The sequence below is a fragment of the Erythrolamprus reginae genome, chromosome Z (assembly GCF_031021105.1).
Source record: "Erythrolamprus reginae isolate rEryReg1 chromosome Z, rEryReg1.hap1, whole genome shotgun sequence".
NCBI classification, from domain to species: domain Eukaryota; kingdom Metazoa; phylum Chordata; class Lepidosauria; order Squamata; family Dipsadidae; genus Erythrolamprus; species Erythrolamprus reginae.
Genome location: NC_091963.1, coordinates 91,847,539 through 91,868,346, shown reverse-complemented (window position 1 = coordinate 91,868,346; position 20,808 = coordinate 91,847,539). Strand labels below are relative to the sequence as shown.

The following is a 20,808-nucleotide window of genomic DNA, read 5'->3' as shown; positions in this document are numbered from 1 at the left end:
ATCTCCGGGGGGAGTTGATTCCAGAGGGTCGGGGCCGCCACAGAGACGGCTCTTCCCCTGGGTCCCGCCAGATGACATTGTTTCGTCGACGGGACCCGGAGAAGGCCAACTCTGTGGGACCTAACTGGTCACTAGGATTCATGCGGAAGAAGGCAGTCCCAGATATATTCTGGTCCGATGCCATGAAGGGCTTTATAATCAACACTTTGAATTGTGACCGGAAACTGGCAACCAATGCAGACAGCGGTGTGTTGGTGTAACATGGGCATACCTAGGGAAGCCCATGATTGCTTTCGCAGCTGCATTCTGCATGATCTGAAGTTTCCGAACACTCTTCAAAGGTAGCCCAATGTAGAGAGCGTTACAGTAGTCGAACCTCGAGGTGATGAGGGCATGAGTGACTGTGAGCAGTGACTCCCGATCCAAGTAGGGCCGCAACTGGTGCACCAGGCGAACCTGGGCAAACGCCCCCCTCACCACAGCTGAAAGATGGTTTTCTAATGTAAGCTGTGGATCGAGGAGGACGCCCAAGTTGCGGACCCTCTCTGAGGAGGTCAATAATCTCCCCCCCACCAAGGTAATGCCTCCCAGGGTAATGGACGGACAGATGGGATTGTCCTTGGGAGGCAAAACCCACAGCCACTCCATCTTATCAGGTTTAGGACTATCCTACATGTTTTTCTGCTGGATCTTAAGATATTCTGTAGGCCTATATTAAGTTATGTGTTTCTTCCCGTGTGTGTTGACTATTTTTAAAGCATTTTTAAAGATCAACTTTTTAAAATGGTATTAGAACTTTCCTTAGTCAATCTTAATGGTTATGTTTGTGTTATAAATAGAACATGCACAAAATTTAGATTGTTTTTTTAATGTAACAACTATATGGAAAGAGCTCAGAATAATTGAAAAGCTGTTTAGTCTCTTGACATGAGGTGAGTAGAACCAGTTTCAATCAGAATCAGTTTCAATCATGAGCTCCTGTCTGTAGTTCTCTATTATAGGGTTTTGGGTTTTTTTTGTAAGTATGGCATGAGTCATTTTATTTGGTAAGAACCCCATTATAGTATAGAATCAGATAAAAGCTGTTAGTGGCACAAGTCCAAGAAATAACTATATGATGAATTATTAAAATAAAGAGAGAATATTTCCTTGCAGAAGTGAAAAGTATATTGATGTATTTCTGACATATGAGGACTTAGATTTTTACATAATAAACATTTATTCATATTATAGTAATTTAATGTTAGAAACTTTTATTTGGTGTAGATAAAAGAAACTGGATTATCTGATAAATTTGTTGGTCTATAAGTTACAGGTTATAATCAATCATGAGTTAATCTAAGATGTATCTTTGGACTATTTTTTAAAAAGTGTGTCATATTAACTGAGATGAAGATGTCACTGCAGAAGAAGATTAATGCTTTTTGCCATACACAACATCCACCTATTAAGGTAATTCTTTGTATATAATTCAACTCCTCCTGTTTTTGAGTTCATTTTTAAAAATTAAAATATGTTCTTCTAGTAGTATACTTTACTTGTGGGTTCCATCTAACCATTCTATCCCACCAAGTTTCAGTAATAGCAACAATATCATATGGGCCTTCATGTACTTTGACTTCAATTACTCCTTGTTTGTTCCCCATACTTTGAATATTAGTTTACATTGATTTGAGCCCTTTATAGCTGACCCTGTGTTTGCTTCTTGTGTCTCCTGTTTGATACCTGAGTTTCTCTTCCTTTTCACCACTCCATTCCCTAATGTCTGATTGTTGTCTTGGTTTTTATGTTTTTGGTTTGATCCTAAAAATAGACTTCCTTCCCCCTACAGATTTAGTTTAAAACCTTTAGGATGAGCCAAGCCAGATATTTTGCAAATACGTTTTTCTTGATCCTCGTGAGGTACAACTAATTTCTTGCCAGTTTTTTATGTAGGTAATGTAGAGAATAGTCCAGAAATCTAAAGTTCTCTCAGTGGCACTATCTCTTGAGTCAGCAGTTAATCTCTAAAATCTTTTATTTCTTTGGCCTTCTATTTAAAATATGGATGAAAACACTACCTTCGCTCCTAATTAATTAATTTTCCTGCCTAGTTGTTTGTAGTCCTTTGATATTTTTTCAGTCTCTTTTTTGTTGTATCATTTATCCCAACATGAAAGAGAGGAAAGAGTTAATGAGCAGTGGGATTTATTATTTGGGTAAATCTCTCTGTCACATCTTTGATCTTTGCATTTTATAGACAACATATTTCCATACATAGCCCAAAATTGTCAATTCTGTTCCTCTGAGAAGAGAATCAGCAATCACCATTACACACATTTTTCTCTTTGGAGAGCTCAGTGGATTACTCTTCTTTATGATAGTCTACTTTTCTTCCTGTCACTGTAATAATGAAAACTCTTCTCCAAGTGTCTACATGTTATCTTCTAGTGGGAGGGTATGAAATTGATTATTCTGCTCCATTAGTAGTGACAATATTCTTCAAATTGTTTGTTCTCTAAGTGACATGACTCCATTGCTCTTCTTCTAGGCGTTCATTTTTTCCTGTAGTTGTTTCTTCCTTGCTGTGTTTACTTTGTATAAAAACACTCATTTTTTCTAGGAATTCCTCATTGTCACAGATGAGACTTCAAAGTCTCTAGATATGTCTAGTTCCTCTATTTTTTCCCTCAGCAATCTAATCAGTTTGCACTTGGTACAGATATAATTTGAAATGTCCATGGGCAGGAATGAAAACATAACACGTACCTTGCCAGGTCACCACTGTGCTTGCCTCCTTCTCCATCATTTTAAATTTTTCTTCAGGTTGTGTAGATACAAATAGATATTCATTTTTAGATTTCATGCTTTAGACTATTAGTTGTAAGATTTGCATTAATATAGGCATGTGGCCAACTAATCTGATCCATTGGAGAAAGACACAGATCTCTGTAGCTCATGGTGTGGATTTCTTTTCTCTCAAAATCCTCTTGTCTATGCAAATGCTATTAGTGATATCACTCACATATTGAAAAAGATCCAAATCTTGGAAGTTGTGTCAATCTCCAAATATGTGCATCCTCAGATGAGATTTTATGAGATATTTTTCAACTACCGTATTTTTCGGTGTATCAGACATACTGATGTATAAGATGCACCTAGATTTTAGAGGAGAAAAACAAGGAAAAAAGTATTCCTAACCAAATGGTGTAATATTATGTTGTTTAATAAAATGCCAGTGTAGCACAATACTTTTTACAACCATGTATACTTTTTAAAACCATGTACACTTTTTACAAACTTCAAATTTGACAACTCTAAGGACTTCAAGCTTGTGGACTTCAACTCTCAGAATTCCTCCACCAGTCATGCTATTTTAGGAATGGGAGTTGAAGTCCACAAGCCTTAATCTTGCCAGATTTGAAGACCGTTGCACTTCTAACCTCTAACTCAGGGGTCTTGAAACTTAACAATTTTAAGACTAGTGGACTTTGACTCCCAGAATTCCTCCATCAGTCATGCTACCTTAGGAATGGGAGTTGAAGTCCACAAGCCTTAATCTTGCCGGGGGGGGGGGGGGATGAGAAAGCAAAGGGGGGAATCTACCCAAAGACCACACACGCACACGCACACACACTGACCTTCTAGGATGTTAGTCCAGATGCCGCCCCCTCCCCAAGCATTTTCCTCCCCAGTTGGGACAAGGCTTTCCCGTGAGAGATGAATGTAGGGAAAATGTCTTTTGGGACCAGGCGCTGGTCTCTTGCGGAAGGTGCTTCCCCATTATCTCTGTCTCTGTCTTTCTCTCTCTCTCTCTCTCTCTCTCTCTGTCTCTCTCTCTCTCACACACCCCCCCCCCCACACACATACACACTCCTCTCCCTTCTCCTTCCCTTCGGCTTCCTCCAAAGCCTTTTTGAGGCACCTCTCTTATCTACCTACCTCCCTTTCCTCCATCCCCAGTTTGGATGTCGCGATGGGATGCTGGGGTGTGGGGGCGTGTCGCTCTCCAACAAAACCCGTTGGATGCGCAGAGCACCAAGGGAACACCAGCCCGCTTCTTGACAGCTGCTGTCTCGTGCCGGACGATCAGGGACCTCCTGTGGGCCTTCTCCACCATCTCGATGCACAGAGCGCTGAAGGGATGCCCGTCCGCTTCTCCTCAGCTGCCGTCACGTGCCCCCACGTCACTTGCCTGGTGGCGGGCATTCCTCACGGGGTCCCTGCTGGCACCGACCCCAGTTTGGATGGGGCAGCTAGTCGCCATGAGCATCTGAACTGGGGCTGCTGCCGGCAGGGACCCTGCGAGGAATGCCTGCCGCCAGGTAGGTGATGTGGGGGCATGCAGCAGCAGCTGAGAAGCGGGTGGCCGTTCCCTTGGCGCTCTGTGCATCCAGATGGTGGAGAAGGCCCGCAGGGGGCCCCTGATTGTCTGGCACGAGACGGTAGCTGCCAAGAAGTGGGCATCCCCTTGGCGCTCTTTGCATCCAGACAGTGGAGAAGGCCCGCGAGGTGGCCCTGATCGATTTGCGCGAGGGGGCTTGGCTCCATCAGCCCCTACCCCACCTCATTGTGTTGTTGGGTCCTCGGCTGCTCCTCGTACTTGGGCTCGGCCGGTACTCAAATGAAAGCCCTGGGAGCCGCCTCAGCAGTTGCCGCCGCTCCCTCCGCTGGGACTAGCTAACTCGGGAGCCGCCCCTGCTTTGTCCCACAACCGCCTGGAAAGAGAGGCTTTGCTGCTGGTGCAACACCTGGCACCCTGCCCATCCCTGGAGCTGAGCTGCCGGCTTCCCACTGAGATCTGCCGGGCAGCCTCTGCAACATTCGATGTATAAGATGCATCCAATTTTTAAAGCACTTTTTGCAATAAAAAGGTGTGTTTTATACACCGAAAAATACGGTATATTTTAAAATAATTTTAAAGTTTAATTTTTTTATAATTTTAAAGTTTAATTTTTTAAAATTTTAATTTATATTTAATTTTAATTTTTTAATTTTATAAATTTAATTTTATTTGAATACTATTATCCCTAATATAAAATTTGGATTGCTTTTGATAGTTGTTTTTATTTCATTACTCTAAACGGATTTGTTTTCCTTCTTCTGTGTCTAAACATCTAGTCCTGACTACTCTGAGTGAATTGAAGCTAAAGTTGTCATCTGCAGCCCCTTGTTGGAAGAAAGCAGCTATCTTATGTGTTCACATAATCTATAGGCTTGTCTTTTTTAAAATTAGTAGAAATAACAGCTTTTACTATTTTTCTTTTTTGTTTGTTTGTTTCAAGCCTTTTAAGTTCACACATCCTATTTAAGCAAACTTAAAGAAGTAAAAACTCTTTCTTATATCCCAGGTTTAGTATAAATGTGACTAAAATATTTGCAAGGGTAATTCCTAAACTACAACTTGGCCAGAGATCTGTAATAACAACAGAGTTGGAAGGGACTTTGGAGGTCTTCTAGTCCAACCCCTGTTTAGGCAGGAAATCCTACACTAAAGATCTAAAGAGATTGGATAAGTATTATTTTGTTCAAACATTTAATATAGGCCAATTACAATTCAGTATTAAATGTTAACATACTAACTTTTCTTTCGTCAGCAGTAGCAAAATAAAATATTGTTATTACTTTGGGTTGTTCTTACAGTTTATAAGTGCAGATGTGTACGGAATATGGGCACGTCTGTTTTGTGACTTTGGTGATGAATTTGAAGTCCTAGATACCACAGGAGAGGAACCAAAAGAAATATTCATTTCAAACATATCTCAGGTGAGAATGTTTTAAATATTGATATTTTTTTTGTATATGTTGTAGTTTAACTGAAATCCTTAAATTTTTAAATTCATATACAGTGGTACCTCTACTTATGTACCAGGTTCTTAAGTAGAAAAGTTTGTAAGAAGAAGCAATTTTTCCCATAAGAATCAATGCAAAAGCAAATAATGTGTGCGACTGGGGAAACCACAGGGAGGGTGGAAGCCCTGTTTTCTCCCAGGAGATTCCTAGGAGGCTTCTCCCCGCCTTTTCTGGCCCTGTTTCCTCCCAAGAGATTCCTAGAGAGGCCCCACAGAGGCTTCTCCCCGCCTTTTCCGGCCCTGTTTCCTCCCAGGAGATTCCTAGAGAGGCCCCACGGAGGCTTCTCTCTGTCTTTTCTGGTTACAGTTTTGGAGCCTCGGTTTGTGGGTGGAAAATGGTTCATAAGTAGATGCGTTTGTAGGTAGAGGTACCATGTATAGAGAAATATACAACAGTATTATACAGATGATAATGTTGTATACTATGCAGTTATAGATAGTTCATCAGAATTGTCTTTTATGGGAAATGTGCTTTTAGTAGTGACATCATTCATCTGAAGATGAGGGGAAGATAAAGATAAATTCAGTTCCAGTACAACAGCATCCAGTACACAAAAGTGCTATAGTTCCTGCTCAATAGATCTTTAGCCATAATTAGATGGGCAAAGCTAAGATAAGGCTATGGGTTTGATAAAATGAAAGTATCTAATCAGCAAAACCAAAAACAAATTTCATTTTTGCATCACAAGCATAAAATCCAGTAGAGGTTTCCATTTGAAAACAAAAGTACGTATGTACTTTGACTAAAGTAATCAATTCAACAATGTCCACTTTTTTGCTGTGGAAAATATGTATTTCTGCTTGCACTTACTAATTTTTACTAATTTTATTACCGTTTATATTATCAAAATTCACTATGCTTTGATTCTTTAAAAGAAAAAAACTTTTTCATTTTAAAATTTAAATTTTTTGTTTAAAAATGTTTTAAAAATAAATTAAGTCTAATATATCTTTTTAAACGTCTTTAGATACTTTCAAATTTACTTTCAATAATACTTTACAAGCTTCACTCAACTATTATAAATGAAGGAAAACATATTTTCAAACCTTATTTTAAAATTTTCTTTCAATTACATACAGTACAGAAGACTGGTAAAAAAACCTTCCTAATTCCAATTAACTGATTAAATTTAAGTCACTCCTTCCAGCTTGTCCTCATAGGATAAAATCTTTTTTTATCTCTGGAATGTTTAACAAGTAATTATAAATAACCTTGTTAATGTTCATAAAGAAAACATTCCAAACTTGTCCTTCTGAAAGTTGTAAATTTGCTTGAAACTGCAGCTGCGATGTTTATATTTAAGCCATCATCAGAATAAAGATTGATGTCATATTTGTATTCCAAGATTGCAGTTAAATTCTTTTGTATGGCCAGCTACTTGTGAAATTGCATCACTGGTTTGATAACTTTCTAAATATAATTACATCTCTGATATACTCATCATTCTTCTAATCACTTGCAAATTTTTAATATCTTTGGAACATTATAAAGTGAAGGGTTTTGTTTAAATATCTTTCAAACGCAACTCTCTGTTTTAGCAAAATCTTCTTTTGCTCCCCTCTCTGTCTGCAAACACATGCACAAATGTAGTCATACACTTCTTCTTCCAGCACAGTTGCCCAGTTACACACTCCCTCTTCTATACTCTTTCATGCTTCAAACATTCCCTCTTCCGGGAAAATAGCGAAGCTACACATTTCTTCTTCCATACAATTTCTCATTTGTCTTTCCTCTGACAAATGCATGCCTGCATGCATACAGCAATGCACTTCCTGTTCCAGCAAGCTTGTGTGGTTACACTCTCCCTTTTCCATACTACCTTTTCCACACTCTCCTTTGTTCCTAGAAACACATACACACATATGGCCACGCACTTCCTCTTCCAAAAAACTCAAACAGCCATAGCAACAGGGAAACATTTGCTACTTCTGTGTATTCACTGGGAGAAAGAGAAAGTGTGGCTGCACAATTTTTCTTTAAGAGGAAATGTGTGCCACATGTGTGCATGCGTTTATTGGAAAAAAGGAGTGTTGGGAAGAAAAATTGTGGGGAAGAGGGATTGTATGACCACTTGAGTTTGCTGGAAGATAGAGTGCGTGGCTGCATGTGTGGCTGTGTGATTGGGAGAGTGAAAGACGGATTGTGTGGCTTTGAGTTTTCTGGAAGAGAAACTATGTACCCATGTGCATGTGTGCATTTGCAGAAAGAAGGAAGGAAGGTGAGTGTGCAAGAGAATGTATGACCATGTGAGTTTGCTGGAAGATGGAGTGTTGTTTCCTGGAAGAAAAAGGGAAAATGTAATGAGGGAAGAGTTTTGCTGAAAACAAAGGACTGTGTCAGTGCCTCAGAAGATAGGTGCTTTTCTACCATCTGCCTGAGCAATGGAACTTGCCCTCCTACCCTGAGTTTTTGAACTCTGAAGATCTTTTAAAGCTAAAAGATCAATTGGTACAGGGCTGGGTGTGGAAGAGGACCAAATGATTGTGGGAACCCCAAGAGTTGGGAAGCAGTGCATGAGATAAGTTGGTGGGGGAAAGCTTTGTGTAGCTGAAGTCCAGTACTCTTGTTATTGCACTAGGCCCACGATCATATTCCCCACTCAAATTTACCCCATGCTCACTTAATGACTTGTACATTTGTTTAACAAATGCATTGGGAAGAGTCAAAATGGGGGCTCATTCACTTAAAGTAGATCACTTAATGTGCTCCTGACTTTCACTCCTAATGGACAGGCTCCATTATGATTATAAACTGTATTGTAAGATGGCACAGTCATGTGAAATTATGCTTAATTATTAAGTTGCTTAGTGACAGAGTTGCCAGTCCCAATTGCAGTCAGTAAAGACTAACTGTAATCATATATTTGCAGTCCTTAAAGTTAAATGTATTACTTAATCATTCTAGATGAACTGTAATTTTTTTATTTCTTCTATTTACAATGTAATGATTTATATATTTTAATATACCTTACGTGCTGTATTCATTAAAAAAAAACATGTTGAAATTACCAAACCAACCAAATATTTTAATCAATGTCCATTTATTCTTATGAATAAATTTATAAAATAGAAACATTTCTTTATTTACTTATTTTGGAAAAAAAGTTAATCAACATCGTCATTTTCATATTGTTGAATCTCCATTGGGGGAGGGAAGCATTAATCAATATGTGCATCCTTCACTGCAGTTTTGTAAGTCTGATTATGCATATAGAGCTTTGATTATGATCATTGTTGAAATACAGTAATTTGCATATTGACATTTGTGTTAATCCTCTGGTCATATCTTAGAATTACCGGTATTAAATAAAATTAGAATAAGATTAGGAGCAGGTAATATTTTGATTTTAGATGTGGAAGTTAGTTAGTTATCTCTGTCAGCCTTACATCTGGAGGTTAAAAATATTCCAGTTGAAAATATTGACAAGCTTCCCAAAATATTACCAATCTTACCAAGAAAACTACATGTCCATGTATTTATCAGGAATCAACTCAATAGTAAGAATTGTGTTTGAATTTTTACTGCAATCTTACTTTTCCTTAATACTTGGTGGGTTCCAATTTCAGGCGACTTGTGGTATTGTCACCTGCCTTGATAATAATCCTCATAAACTTGAAACTGGACAGTTTGTAACCTTCCGGGAAATTAATGGAATGACATCTTTAAATGGATCTACCCATCAGATAAGTGGTAAGCCAATTTTTTTTCAAACCGTGCAGCAATAGTAAAAACATATTTATAAATTAAATCTATAGCAAGAAAGATTTATATCCAAAATGTCTATTCTGGAGGAATTTTGAATTAGTGAGACAATACACTGCTATCATGGAAAAAACGTTTAATACCTTAATTGTTATAAAAGGATTCTAGATGCTTGGTTATTCTACCTTCCTAAAGATTCATGAATATATTTTATGCATTGTGTATCCATTATGTAATTTATTAGTAAAGGTTAATAATACCTGCAAAAATAGCTAGTGTATGACTTTGGATAGACAGCACAAGAAATATATGTAGTTCACTTTTAAGCAATGTTTGAATGTCTTATTTTATTTTAGTTCATTAGATTTACCGTATATCATACTACACTAGATTAGACCTAATAAAAATAATTTACCAGACACATTTTGATTAACATTTCAAGTATTTACCTTGGAAAAAATAAAATCCGGAGATATTGTTGACAGTACTGCCTTCAATAAATACGTCATGTCCTCTGCACAATAACAGACACAGACAATAAACTATCCTTACCACAGGGGTCTGAGAAAAGAATGACCTTTGAACAATTTCAGTGGAAGAGTGTGGATGGATTCTTCAGAAGGTGAAAGTTTTATATGATCTGAAGAGAAACCAGAAGGAAAAATAACATTTTCACTGAAATGCACATCTTTAAGTATAGTGTATGTTCCAAAGTCATCATGTGCCACTTCAAATTCTTCAACTTAAAGTGGATTTAAAAAATATAAGAGATTTTTTCTAAGCAGTCAAGCTAATGGGAAAAAAACTCAAAATAGCAGGAAGTTCTTCAATAAAATTATTCTTAAAATCACAAACAGTTGCAACAAAGAAAAGCAAATTGAAGATTGCAGATGAAGCAGTCTTGGGCAATAGTGAGGATCTTAAAATCAAAGAGAACACATGTGAGGAGGAGAAAGGCCAAAGCTTTTTGATATGATAGCATCTATACGACACTGCCAACTACAGGAGACAGTGCTCATCTCCATTTCAAAGGTGTTGAGCCAGCGCTGGGGATACTCTTTCTTTAATTTTGGACAAGGTTGCATTTTCCAATTTAAGAATGTAGCACAATTTGGAGCTCTTCATGGGTTTACAGTTCCTGTTCAATGAACAAATGGCAACTATGTCTAGGAAACTTTTACACAACTTGAGAGAGTGTGTGAGTTGCACTGATGACCAATATGCTTCTGGATGCAATTCAAGTTATTGATTATGATCTATAAAGATCTACATGGAAAAACCTAATTATGTCACTATATCTCTACAGAAATGTACGAAACCAAGAATGAAAACCACCTAGAATCCATATAGATCAATATAAAAGGAAAAAAGAATAACATTGCTATAGGCTTTATACTACAAGCCATCCAACCAAGCAGAAGAAAAGATGAAGTCTTTGCTAATCAATTAACAAATGCATGTAGGAAACAGACCACAGTAGTAATAGAAGACTTTAACTACCCTGATAATCAATTGGGAGACAAACTGCAGCAAATGGGAGATTGAACTGCTTTCCAACCAATTCACCTGAAAACTTTGCCATCCAAAAGGTATAGGAATGAACTAGAGGAAAAGCTATGTTGCACCTAATTTTTACTAATTGAGAAGAAGTGATAGGGGGAGTTGAAGTATCCAGAATACTCTCCAGAGCAAGAGTGATCATGACATATTGAAATTCAGTATAATGTGAATATAAGCAGTATAATATAACCAACCAGTGTATTAAACCTTAAAAGAGCTGATTTTAACACACTGGCAAAGACCCTAAGAAAACTCCCATGGATAAAAATCCTAAACTCAACTCAAGAAGCATGGGAAATATGATCTTAAAAGCCTAATCCTGCACAATACCACTGAAAATGAAAAATAGATTCAAGAAGAAACCAGCATGGTTGCACAAAGATCTCTGATAAACTGAAAGACAAAAAGAACAAATATGGTAGGATGGATGTGGTCAGCGCCACAGCAAGATGGCATCCCTTGCGCTCCTGAGAGGGGATGCTGAATCCCTGCTGTTTGGGGAGCTGATTCCTGCCGGCAGGGCCACCATCAGGAATTTGGGGGCACCATACAGCCTAAGTGTCTGCCCCCCCTCCCTTCTTCCTTCCTTCCTTCCTTCCTTCCTTCCTTCCTTCCTTCCTTCCTTCCTTCCTTCCTTCCCTTTTTCTTTTTTCTCTTTTTGTTTTTCTTTTCCTTCCTTCCTTCTTTCCTCCCTCCCTCTCCATCCCCTTCCTTCCTTTTTCCTTCCTTCCTCTTTCTTTCTTTCTTTGCAAGGGATGCAAAAAGACAAATGAATCAGAAAATGCTTTGATTGAAGAGGGGTTGAGGGTCACATCCTTGATGATGATTATAAAAAAATAAGCACTAATAAAATTGAGAATAGATGTGATCTGACACCCTGGAATAGGCAAAGTAAGAAAGGAACTAGAACCAAAATAAAAAGGTCTGGAAAGAATTTATACTTGAGCAGAAAAAGAGGAAAGGAGAAAACGATAGGTTACAAAAAGATAAGAAAGAAATTCCTTGCAGATTGGCAAAGATTGCACCATGAGGAGAGATGATAGATTACTAAACATTCATTCATTCATTCATTCATTCATTCATTCATTCATTCATTCATTCATTCATTCAATTTTTATGCCAACCTTCTCCTTAGACTCAGGGTGGTTTACAACATGTTAGCAATAGTACTTTTTAACAGAGCCAGCATATTGCCCCCACAATCTGGGTCCTCATTTTACACACCTCGGAAGGATGGAAGGCTGACCCGATGATGAGATTTGAACCTCTGTCCTACAGATCTACAGTCAGCTTCAGTGGCCTGCAGTACTGCACTCTACCTGCTGCGCCATCCCGGCTCATTGATTATGGAATGATGTGATTCATTTAGGTGTTATTTTATGTATGACTTTATGAAATCTTAATAAAATATAGAACTGTATACAAATAGATTACTTAGATTATTGAAATTGCAAAAGATTGGTGAAAGTTAACAACAATGAAATGATAAGTTTTTGAATATTAACTGATTAATATATTTAATGAAATAATAGAAAAGCAAATGTTAAAAGGTATTATTTATATATTGAAGTTTTGATTGACTTTTATAATAATATCACATGATTATAATATGATAAATGTCTAAGAATTGTAGATTTAAAACAATGGATTGATTAATATCTATGTTTTTGTATGCTCTTTGCTTTGTTGACTTTTTTTAGTTTTGATAGTAATAGAGTCACTTTTTTTCTTCTTAATACTGTACTATAATCTGTTTGTTTTTTTTCTTTATAGTTGATAAGTCCTTTTTTGTAAGGGTTTTGGAGAATGTTTAAGGAGGAGTAGGCATGATGGCATACCTGAATTTGCAAGAGGATATGATATTAATTTAATAAGGTTAAAAGGAAATCAATGTTGAATTCAATTAGCAGGAAATTAGATATCTAGATGACAAAATCAAAAGTTAAGGTTGGGAGGATTGATGAATACCAGAAGTAATTAATTTGGAACTAATAATTCTTTGGGGGCAATTATATTTGTTTTACTAATTCAATACTGTTTTTATTGTAATACGAAGGTATTTTAAAATTTATTGAAAAAGTTTGTATGGAGGAAAAAATAAAAAAAATTACACCCCCCCCCCAAAAGAAAAGAACAAATACAAAATAATTGAAAGAGGGACATATAACTAAGGCAGAATAACAACAGATAACCTGAATTTGTAAAGATGAAATTAGGAAAGTAAAGGCTCAGAATAAATAAAGACTTGTAATAAAAGTCAGAGATAATAAAGATAAAGTTTCTTAACATATAAATAACAAGAAACCTGGGAGAGAGTCCTTGGAGTCCTAGTGGATCAACATTTAAAGATGATGTGGTGATGCAGAAGCCCAAAAACTGGTTGTATAAACAGAGGCATAGAATCAAAATCTATCAAAATCTCCCCTATTTGGACAGAGAGTCTGCTCACGGTCGCTCATGCCCTTATCACCTCGTGGTTTGACTACTGCAATGCGGTATGGGGCTACCTTTGAAAAGTGTTCAGAAACTACAAATTGTGCAGAATGCAGCCGCACAAGCTATTATGGGCCTACCAAGATATGCCCATGTCTCTCCAGTACTCTGCAGACTGCACTGGCTGCCAATTGGTTTCCAGATCCAATTCAAAATGTTGGTTATGACCTATAAAGCCCTACATGGCATAGGACCAGATTACATGCAGGACCGCCTTCTGCCGCATGAATCCCAGTGTCCGGTTAGGTCCCACAGAGTTGGCCTTCTCCAGGTCCCGTCAACTTGACAATGTCGTTTGGTGGGGCCTAGGGGAAGAGCCTTCTCTATGGGGGCCCCAGCCCTCCAGAATCAACTCCCCCCCAGAGATTCTTGCCATTTGTAAGAATTTGAAAACGCACTTATGTCGTCAGGCTTGGGGTCACTAGATCCCAGCCTCTGCCCAATGAATGTATTCAATGTGATAGTATGCATGTCACTGTTTGATTTTAAATGTTTAGTTTTTAAGATAATTTTTAAATTATTCTATTAATTGGCTTAGAAATGTTTTATATATTGTATCTTTTTTATTAAAATGTTGTAAGCCGCCCCGAGTCCACAGAGAGGGGCGGCATATAAGTCTAAATAAGTAAGTAAGTAAGTAAGTAAGTAAGTAAATAAGTAAGTAAGTAAGTAAGTAAGTAAGTAAGTAAGTAAGTAAGTAAGTAAGTAAAATATATTAGTAGGATTAGTACCACTTTATAAATCCTTATTGGTAATAAGTATTACCAATATTTATAAATAGTAGCATACACCTGGAATAGTGCATCCATTTTTGTTCATCGTGTTACAAAAAAGATGTTGATAATTTGGAAAAAGCGCAAAGAACAACAACTTAGATCAGTGTTTCCCAACCTTGGCAACTTGAAGATATTTGGAGGTGAAGTCCAAATATATTCAAGTTGCCAAGGTTAGGAAACACTGACTTAGATGATGAAAGACCTGGAGACAAAAACATGAACAACAATTGCAGGAATTGGATATGGCTAATATTTGAGGGGCTGCCACAAAAGAAGAGGGAGTCCATCTATTTTGTAAAGCATCAAAAGGCAAGACGAAAAACAATGGATGGAAAGTAATCAAGGAGAGAAGTAATCTGGAATTAAGGAGAAACTTTTTAACAATGAGAATTAACCAGTGGCATAGCTTGCCTTCAGACGTTATAGGAGCTTCATCATTGGAAGTTTTAGAATTGATTGGACGGCTATCTGTCTGAAATGATATAGGACCGTCATGGTGAAGCTATGGCACATGTGTCACCATGACGGTCCTATATCATTTCAGACAGATAGCCGTCCAATCAATTCTATTGAACCAGCTCAAACATGCATGCATCAGTTTGAAATAATAAAAAGTTGGAGTGGGCAAAACTATGACTGCAGCCCTGGGGTAGGCAGGGCGGGGGAGAAGGCTTTGCAGCTGAACTCGGGGAGTTTGGGCTCCTGCAGCAAATGGTGGAGGGGCACTTTTAAATTTTTGTTCTGGCATGAGGAGTGAAGGAGTAATGGGGAGTTGTGTAACTTCGGCAAAGTGCTGTTGTGGGACAGTAGTTTGGGCAGAGAGGTTGCATTCTGATGAAGCTCCTTTTTTCTTTCTGGAAATTGGTGCATCATGTTTGGGCCCAAAACAGCACAATGGGCAAACAGGAAGCGTGTTTCCCCAAATTTCCGGTTTGCCCGGTTGGGCATTTTTTTCAACTACCAGGCTTTAGAGAGGCCTATCCACATGCGCGGGGGACAGCAGGGGGGTGCGCATGCATAGGAGAGGGAGGGAAGGGGTGTAGGCATGTGCCTGCATGCTAGCACACTCACAGATACCCTTTTGGCATGCAAACCAAAAAAAAGGTTCGCCATCACTAGTATAAGGTCTCCTGCTTGAATAGGAGACTGAACTAAAAGACCTCCAAAGTCCCTCCCAACTCTATTCTGTTTGATTGTTTGATCTGAGGAACCACCTATCTCTCTTGGTGTCTTCCTACTGGTATGTAGTATGAACTAACAAGATTGACCAGCTTGGGTCCTTTCAATTAGAAGTCATTTTTTGGAATCCAGGAAGCATGCCTTCTCTTTTGTGGTACCTGTTCTCTGAAATGAGGTTTCTCCTGATATCTGTATAATAGTTTGATACTCTTATATGGAAAACCTTAAAATCTTGACCGTTCTTACTTCTTTAAACTATCAGTGTTATTTTGACATTATTTTCTATGTTACAATTCCAATCAATTTTATTTATGAATTTCATAGACATATCTTCCTGCTTTTCATCCAGCCTTATTAATGGCCAATTGTTAAACGTTAGGCATAAACAGGCCAGTTTTGTCTGGAATTCCATGTCTCAAACATTTCAAGCCACTTAGGTTTATAGGATTCATTTTCAGAAAACCCACCAAAACTACCTTAGAAAAACATAATCTGTAGAAGAATTTCCTGGAATGTTCCATTCCCAAATCAGAGAGTTCTGCATATTACTTAATAAATATTTTCATTTTATATTATTCTGGTTGATATAGTTCTTTTTGTAGTCATGGAGTAGAATTTCATTACTTTGTAATTCATTTTTTTCTATTTTTATATAATTTTGTGTGATTGAGAATTAGCTTACCGTTGTATGGTTTGATTAGTTCAGAACTGAGTTCAAAACAGTAAAAGTCAAGCTAGATGTGTAGAAAGGTATAAAACAAACATTTTCAGTTTCCTTTTAGTTAAGATTATGAGATAAGTAAAATAACCTTCCTCCTCAACTGATTTCTCTTTCTTTCAGTAATATCACCTTATTCCTTCAGCATTGGAAATACTGCAGATATGGAACCTTATTTACATGGTGGTATAGCTGTCCAAGTAAAGATACCTAAAGTATTTCATTTTGTAAGTGACTTTAAAGATAATTATTAACAGTATGTGTATTTATTCTTCTAGATTTTATTGACCTGAATGTGATGAATTAATGTATGGGGAACAATTAGGAAGAATGTAAAATTTTAATGAGGCAAGCAAATACAATTTAGCAAATATTATTAAATCCTGGTTTGTTAAAATTCACTCCACTTAAAATACTGGAATGCCAATACTGAGGTGTATAAGTTATTTAAAAGAAACTGGTCATATGAAAAGAAAAGAGGAATGAGTTGTATATGAAGAAAGTACACATACATATATGCAGAAAAACAAATACTTGCTTGGTACAAATTTGAATGCATACTTGTTGCATATTCAAAAAAGAAACAATATACATGGTAGGTATAAAAGTTTGGTTACTTTTTACTACATGTTCTTTGGTATAAAAATAGGTTCTAGGTGTTTTTGTAGCCAACTGAGAATCTTTCTAATCTTTATTAGGATTTTTACACAAGGGAAAGGGGTTTGCTGCCTTTTGGCATGTAGCAGTTTGTTTCGGCTTGATTTCCTGGCTCCAATCCTTCCCCGCAGGGAGGCAGAACCGACTAGATGGTTCCGACCCAGATGCCTGATGGACCCAGAGGACTTTCAGAGGGTGCTTGGGGTTATCCCAGATACACTCGTTCACAGTTTGGCAGAGTCTTTTGCTGAGGCCTGGAACAAGGCTGAAGCGGAGGCTCTTGACCAGATTGCGCCATTGCGACCTCTCCGTGGCACTTGACCCCGTAGAGCTCCATGGTTCAATGAGGAGCTCCGGGAGTTGAAACGCCAGAAGAGACGTCTAGAGAAGCGATGGAGGAAGAGTAAGTCCGAATCCGATCGAACACTTGTAAGAGCTCATATTAAGACTTACAAAGTTGCACTCAACAGAGTCAACTGACAATGAGTCAGTCGAGGTGACTGGGGCCCGTACTTGTCCATCTGTCTGGGAAGAGTTTGATCTGGTGATACCTGATGAAGTGGACAAGGCCATTGGAGCTGGGAGTTCTGCCACCTGCTTACTGGATTCGTGTCCCTCCTGGCTGGTTTCGGCCAGCAGGGAGGTGACATGGAGCTGGATCTAGGAGATTGTCAATGCTTCTTTGGAGAGGGGGTCCTTTCTGGCTCCTTACAAGGAGGCACTTGTGCGCCCCCTCCTCAAGAAGCCTTCCCTTGGCCCAGCCATTCTTAATAACTATTGTCCAGTCTCCAACCTTCCCTTTATGGGGAAGTTTGTTGTGAAGGTGGTGGCACTCCAACTCCAGCGGTCCTTGGAAAAAGCCGATTATCTAGGCCCTCAGCAGCCAGGATTCAGGGCCGGTTACAGCACGGGAACTGCTTTGGTCGTGTTGATGGATGATCTCTGGTGGCCCTGGGACAGGGGTTTATCCTCTGTCCTGGTACTTCTCAACCTCTCAGCGACTTTCGATATCATCGACCATGGTATCCTGTGCTGGTTGGAGGGGTTGGAAGAGGGAGGCACTGTCCTTCAGTGGTTCTGCTCCTACCTCTCCGGTCGGTCGCACTTGGTGTTAGTGGGGGGTCAGAGGTCCACCTCTAGGTTGCTCCCTTGTGGGGTGCCTCACACCTGCTATTTAATATCTACATGAAACTGCTGGGTGAGATCATGTAAGGACATGGGGTGAGGTATCATCAGTACGCTGATGATACCCAGCTGTACATCTCCACCCTTCTCAGCGAAGCAGTGGACTTGATGTGCTGGTGCCTGGAGGCTGTTGGGGTCTGGATGGGTGTCAACAGACTCAAGCTGAACCCTGATAAGGTGGAGTGGCTGTGGGTTTTGCCTCCCAAGGACAATTCCATCTGTCTTTCCATCACCCTGGGGGGGGGGGGGGGAATCATTGACCCCCTCAGAGAGGGTTCGCAACTTGGGCGTCCTCCTCGATCCACAGCTAACATTAGAAAACCATCTTTCAGCTGTGGCGAGGGGGGCATTTGCCCAGGTTCGCCTGGTGCATCAGTTGCGGCCCTGTTTGGACCAGGAGTCACTGCTCACAGTCACTCATGCCCTCATCACCTCGAGGTTCGACTACTGTAACGCTCTCTACGTGGGGCTACTTTGGAAACTTCAGATCATGCAAAATGCAGCTGTGAGAGCAATCATGGACTTTCCTAGGTATGCCCATGTCACACCAACACTCCGCAGTCTGCATTGGTTGCCGATCAGTTTCCGGTCACAATTCAAAGTGTTGGTTATGACCTATAAGGCCCTTCATGGCATCGGGCCAGGGTATCTCAGAGACCGCCTTCTGCCACAAGAATCCCAGCGACCAGTTAGGTCCCACAGAGTTGGCCTTCTCCGGGTCCTGTTGACTAAACAATGTCGTCTGGCGGGACCCAGGGAAAGAGCCTTCTCTGTGACAACCCCGTCCCTCTGGAACCAGCTCCCCCCGGAGATTGGAATTGCCCCCACCATCCTTGTCTTTCGTAAACTCCTTAAATCCCACCTCTGTGCCAGGCATGGGGGAACTGAGATATCTCCCCCGGACCTATACAGTTTATGCATGGTATGTTTGTGTGTATGTTTTGTTTTTTAATAAGGGGTTTTTAGTGACTTTTAATTATTAGGTTTGTTATACATTGTTTTATTATTGTTGTGAGCCGCCCCGAGTCTATGGAGAGGGGTGGCATACAAATCTAATAAATAATAATAATAATAATAATAATAATAATAATAATAATAATAATAATAATAATAATAATATGCCCTCATCAGGTAGCCATACTTTACTGGGATAGAACCTTGGCCTCTGCCTCTAGGCTACAGGCTCACCTCCTGTATCAGCAGTTTGTACCAGGGAAGGGTTATGTGTGATATAACATGTGTGTGTGTGTGTGTGTGTGTGTGTGTGTATTTCCATTTATTGTGTAAATTTAGCCCATATGATTGGGTTGAAAAATGTAATTGAATAAACTGTAGGTAAATTAACAAGAACAACAACAGTCTTTCCATACAAATTCTCAGTTCATCCATTTTAATATCCTAAAACAGCTGCCCCCAATCTTTTGGATACCAGAGATCGGTTTTATGGAATGTGGTTTTTCTTCTGCCCTGAAAAGGAGTATGGTTTCATGTGCCTGAATCCTGTATGGATAGGACTTTGCTCACTTGCAAGTTCCAGTTCCTGGTGGGCTGTGGACTCGTGCCGTCTATGGCTGGGGTTTGGAAACCCCTGTCCCAAACGAATTTTGGTCCTTGGATATAGGAGCAATAGTATAATACTTATTAAGTGGAACAATGTGGAACAATTCAAAGATTATATTAATTGTGATTGGCGCAATAACTGTATTTTGTTGCTGCTGATTTTTTTATGGGGAATGGTGGGATTTTATTTTCTTGAAACTCCATTTTGAATCATTTTTATTTTTCTCACTGTCTTCGGGATCACATTCCATTTTTAAAAATTGTTTCTGCTTATTAATACTCTGCTAATACTATTGCATGAGTATGAAAAATATGGACAATCTTAATTGAGTTTGCTTGTGGTTATTTTTGTTTTGGAAATTATATATAGATTCCATTTTTTCCTAGGAACCATTGGAGAAGCAGTTGTATAATCCAACCTATCTTATTGCTGACTTTAGCAAACCTGAGGTTAGTTTATTTGGAATATATAAAGATAATTGAGCTTAAAATAATTTATTGAATGCACATGAATTAAAATAATTTTATTCACAAGCTGGGTTTTTTTTCAAAACAGAACTTAAAATAGTGAAAAATCAACATAAATCCATTTAAAGGAATGCTATTTTTAAAAATATTCATATTTAGCAAAACATTCAACATTATTATGACAAACTAAATGTAAAACAGATCATAATATAGAACAAAATGAACAGGCTAAAAAATAACAATTGAAGATAAGCTGTGCTATCGGTACTAATTCATTTCAAGTACTGTAGCTGAGTAGAATAAATAAATTCACAAATATTTAATTTTGTTAATTTCTTTCATTTATTTATTTTGGTAAATTTACATAATGACACATCTCATATATGTGATTCTGGTCAGCAAGCAAAGTTAAAAAGCACAACACATTATAAAAAATATATAAAACATTAAAGGCAATAAATTCATTAACACCATGAAGTGTAAATTTTGCATAGTCATAATATAGTCACTATAGATTCCCTACATTTTATTAGATCCCTAGACCAGATGGTAAAGCCATTGTTCCAGTGTCTTCCAATATTAATATTAGTTCCTTTACAGGGACACATGTATATATACAGTGGTACCTCTACTTACGAACTTAATTCGTTCCGTGACCAGGTTCATAAGTAGAAAAGT

At 38.5% G+C, this 20,808-nt stretch overlaps 1 protein-coding gene across 3 annotated transcripts in view; it reads left to right on the top strand.

Moving 5' to 3' along the window:
* The window catches only part of UBA6 (ubiquitin like modifier activating enzyme 6), a 135,865-nt gene that overhangs the window by 34,809 nt on the left and 80,248 nt on the right, over positions 1 to 20,808 (top strand). For all 3 annotated transcript variants that reach the window (XM_070726958.1, XM_070726957.1, XM_070726959.1), the window contains 5 exons: positions 1,372 to 1,452; positions 5,623 to 5,745; positions 9,399 to 9,522; positions 16,384 to 16,487; positions 20,050 to 20,112. In XM_070726958.1, coding sequence (XP_070583059.1) covers positions 1,372 to 1,452; positions 5,623 to 5,745; positions 9,399 to 9,522; positions 16,384 to 16,487; positions 20,050 to 20,112 — 495 coding nt within the window. The remainder of the gene's footprint in view (positions 1 to 1,371; positions 1,453 to 5,622; positions 5,746 to 9,398; positions 9,523 to 16,383; positions 16,488 to 20,049; positions 20,113 to 20,808) is intronic.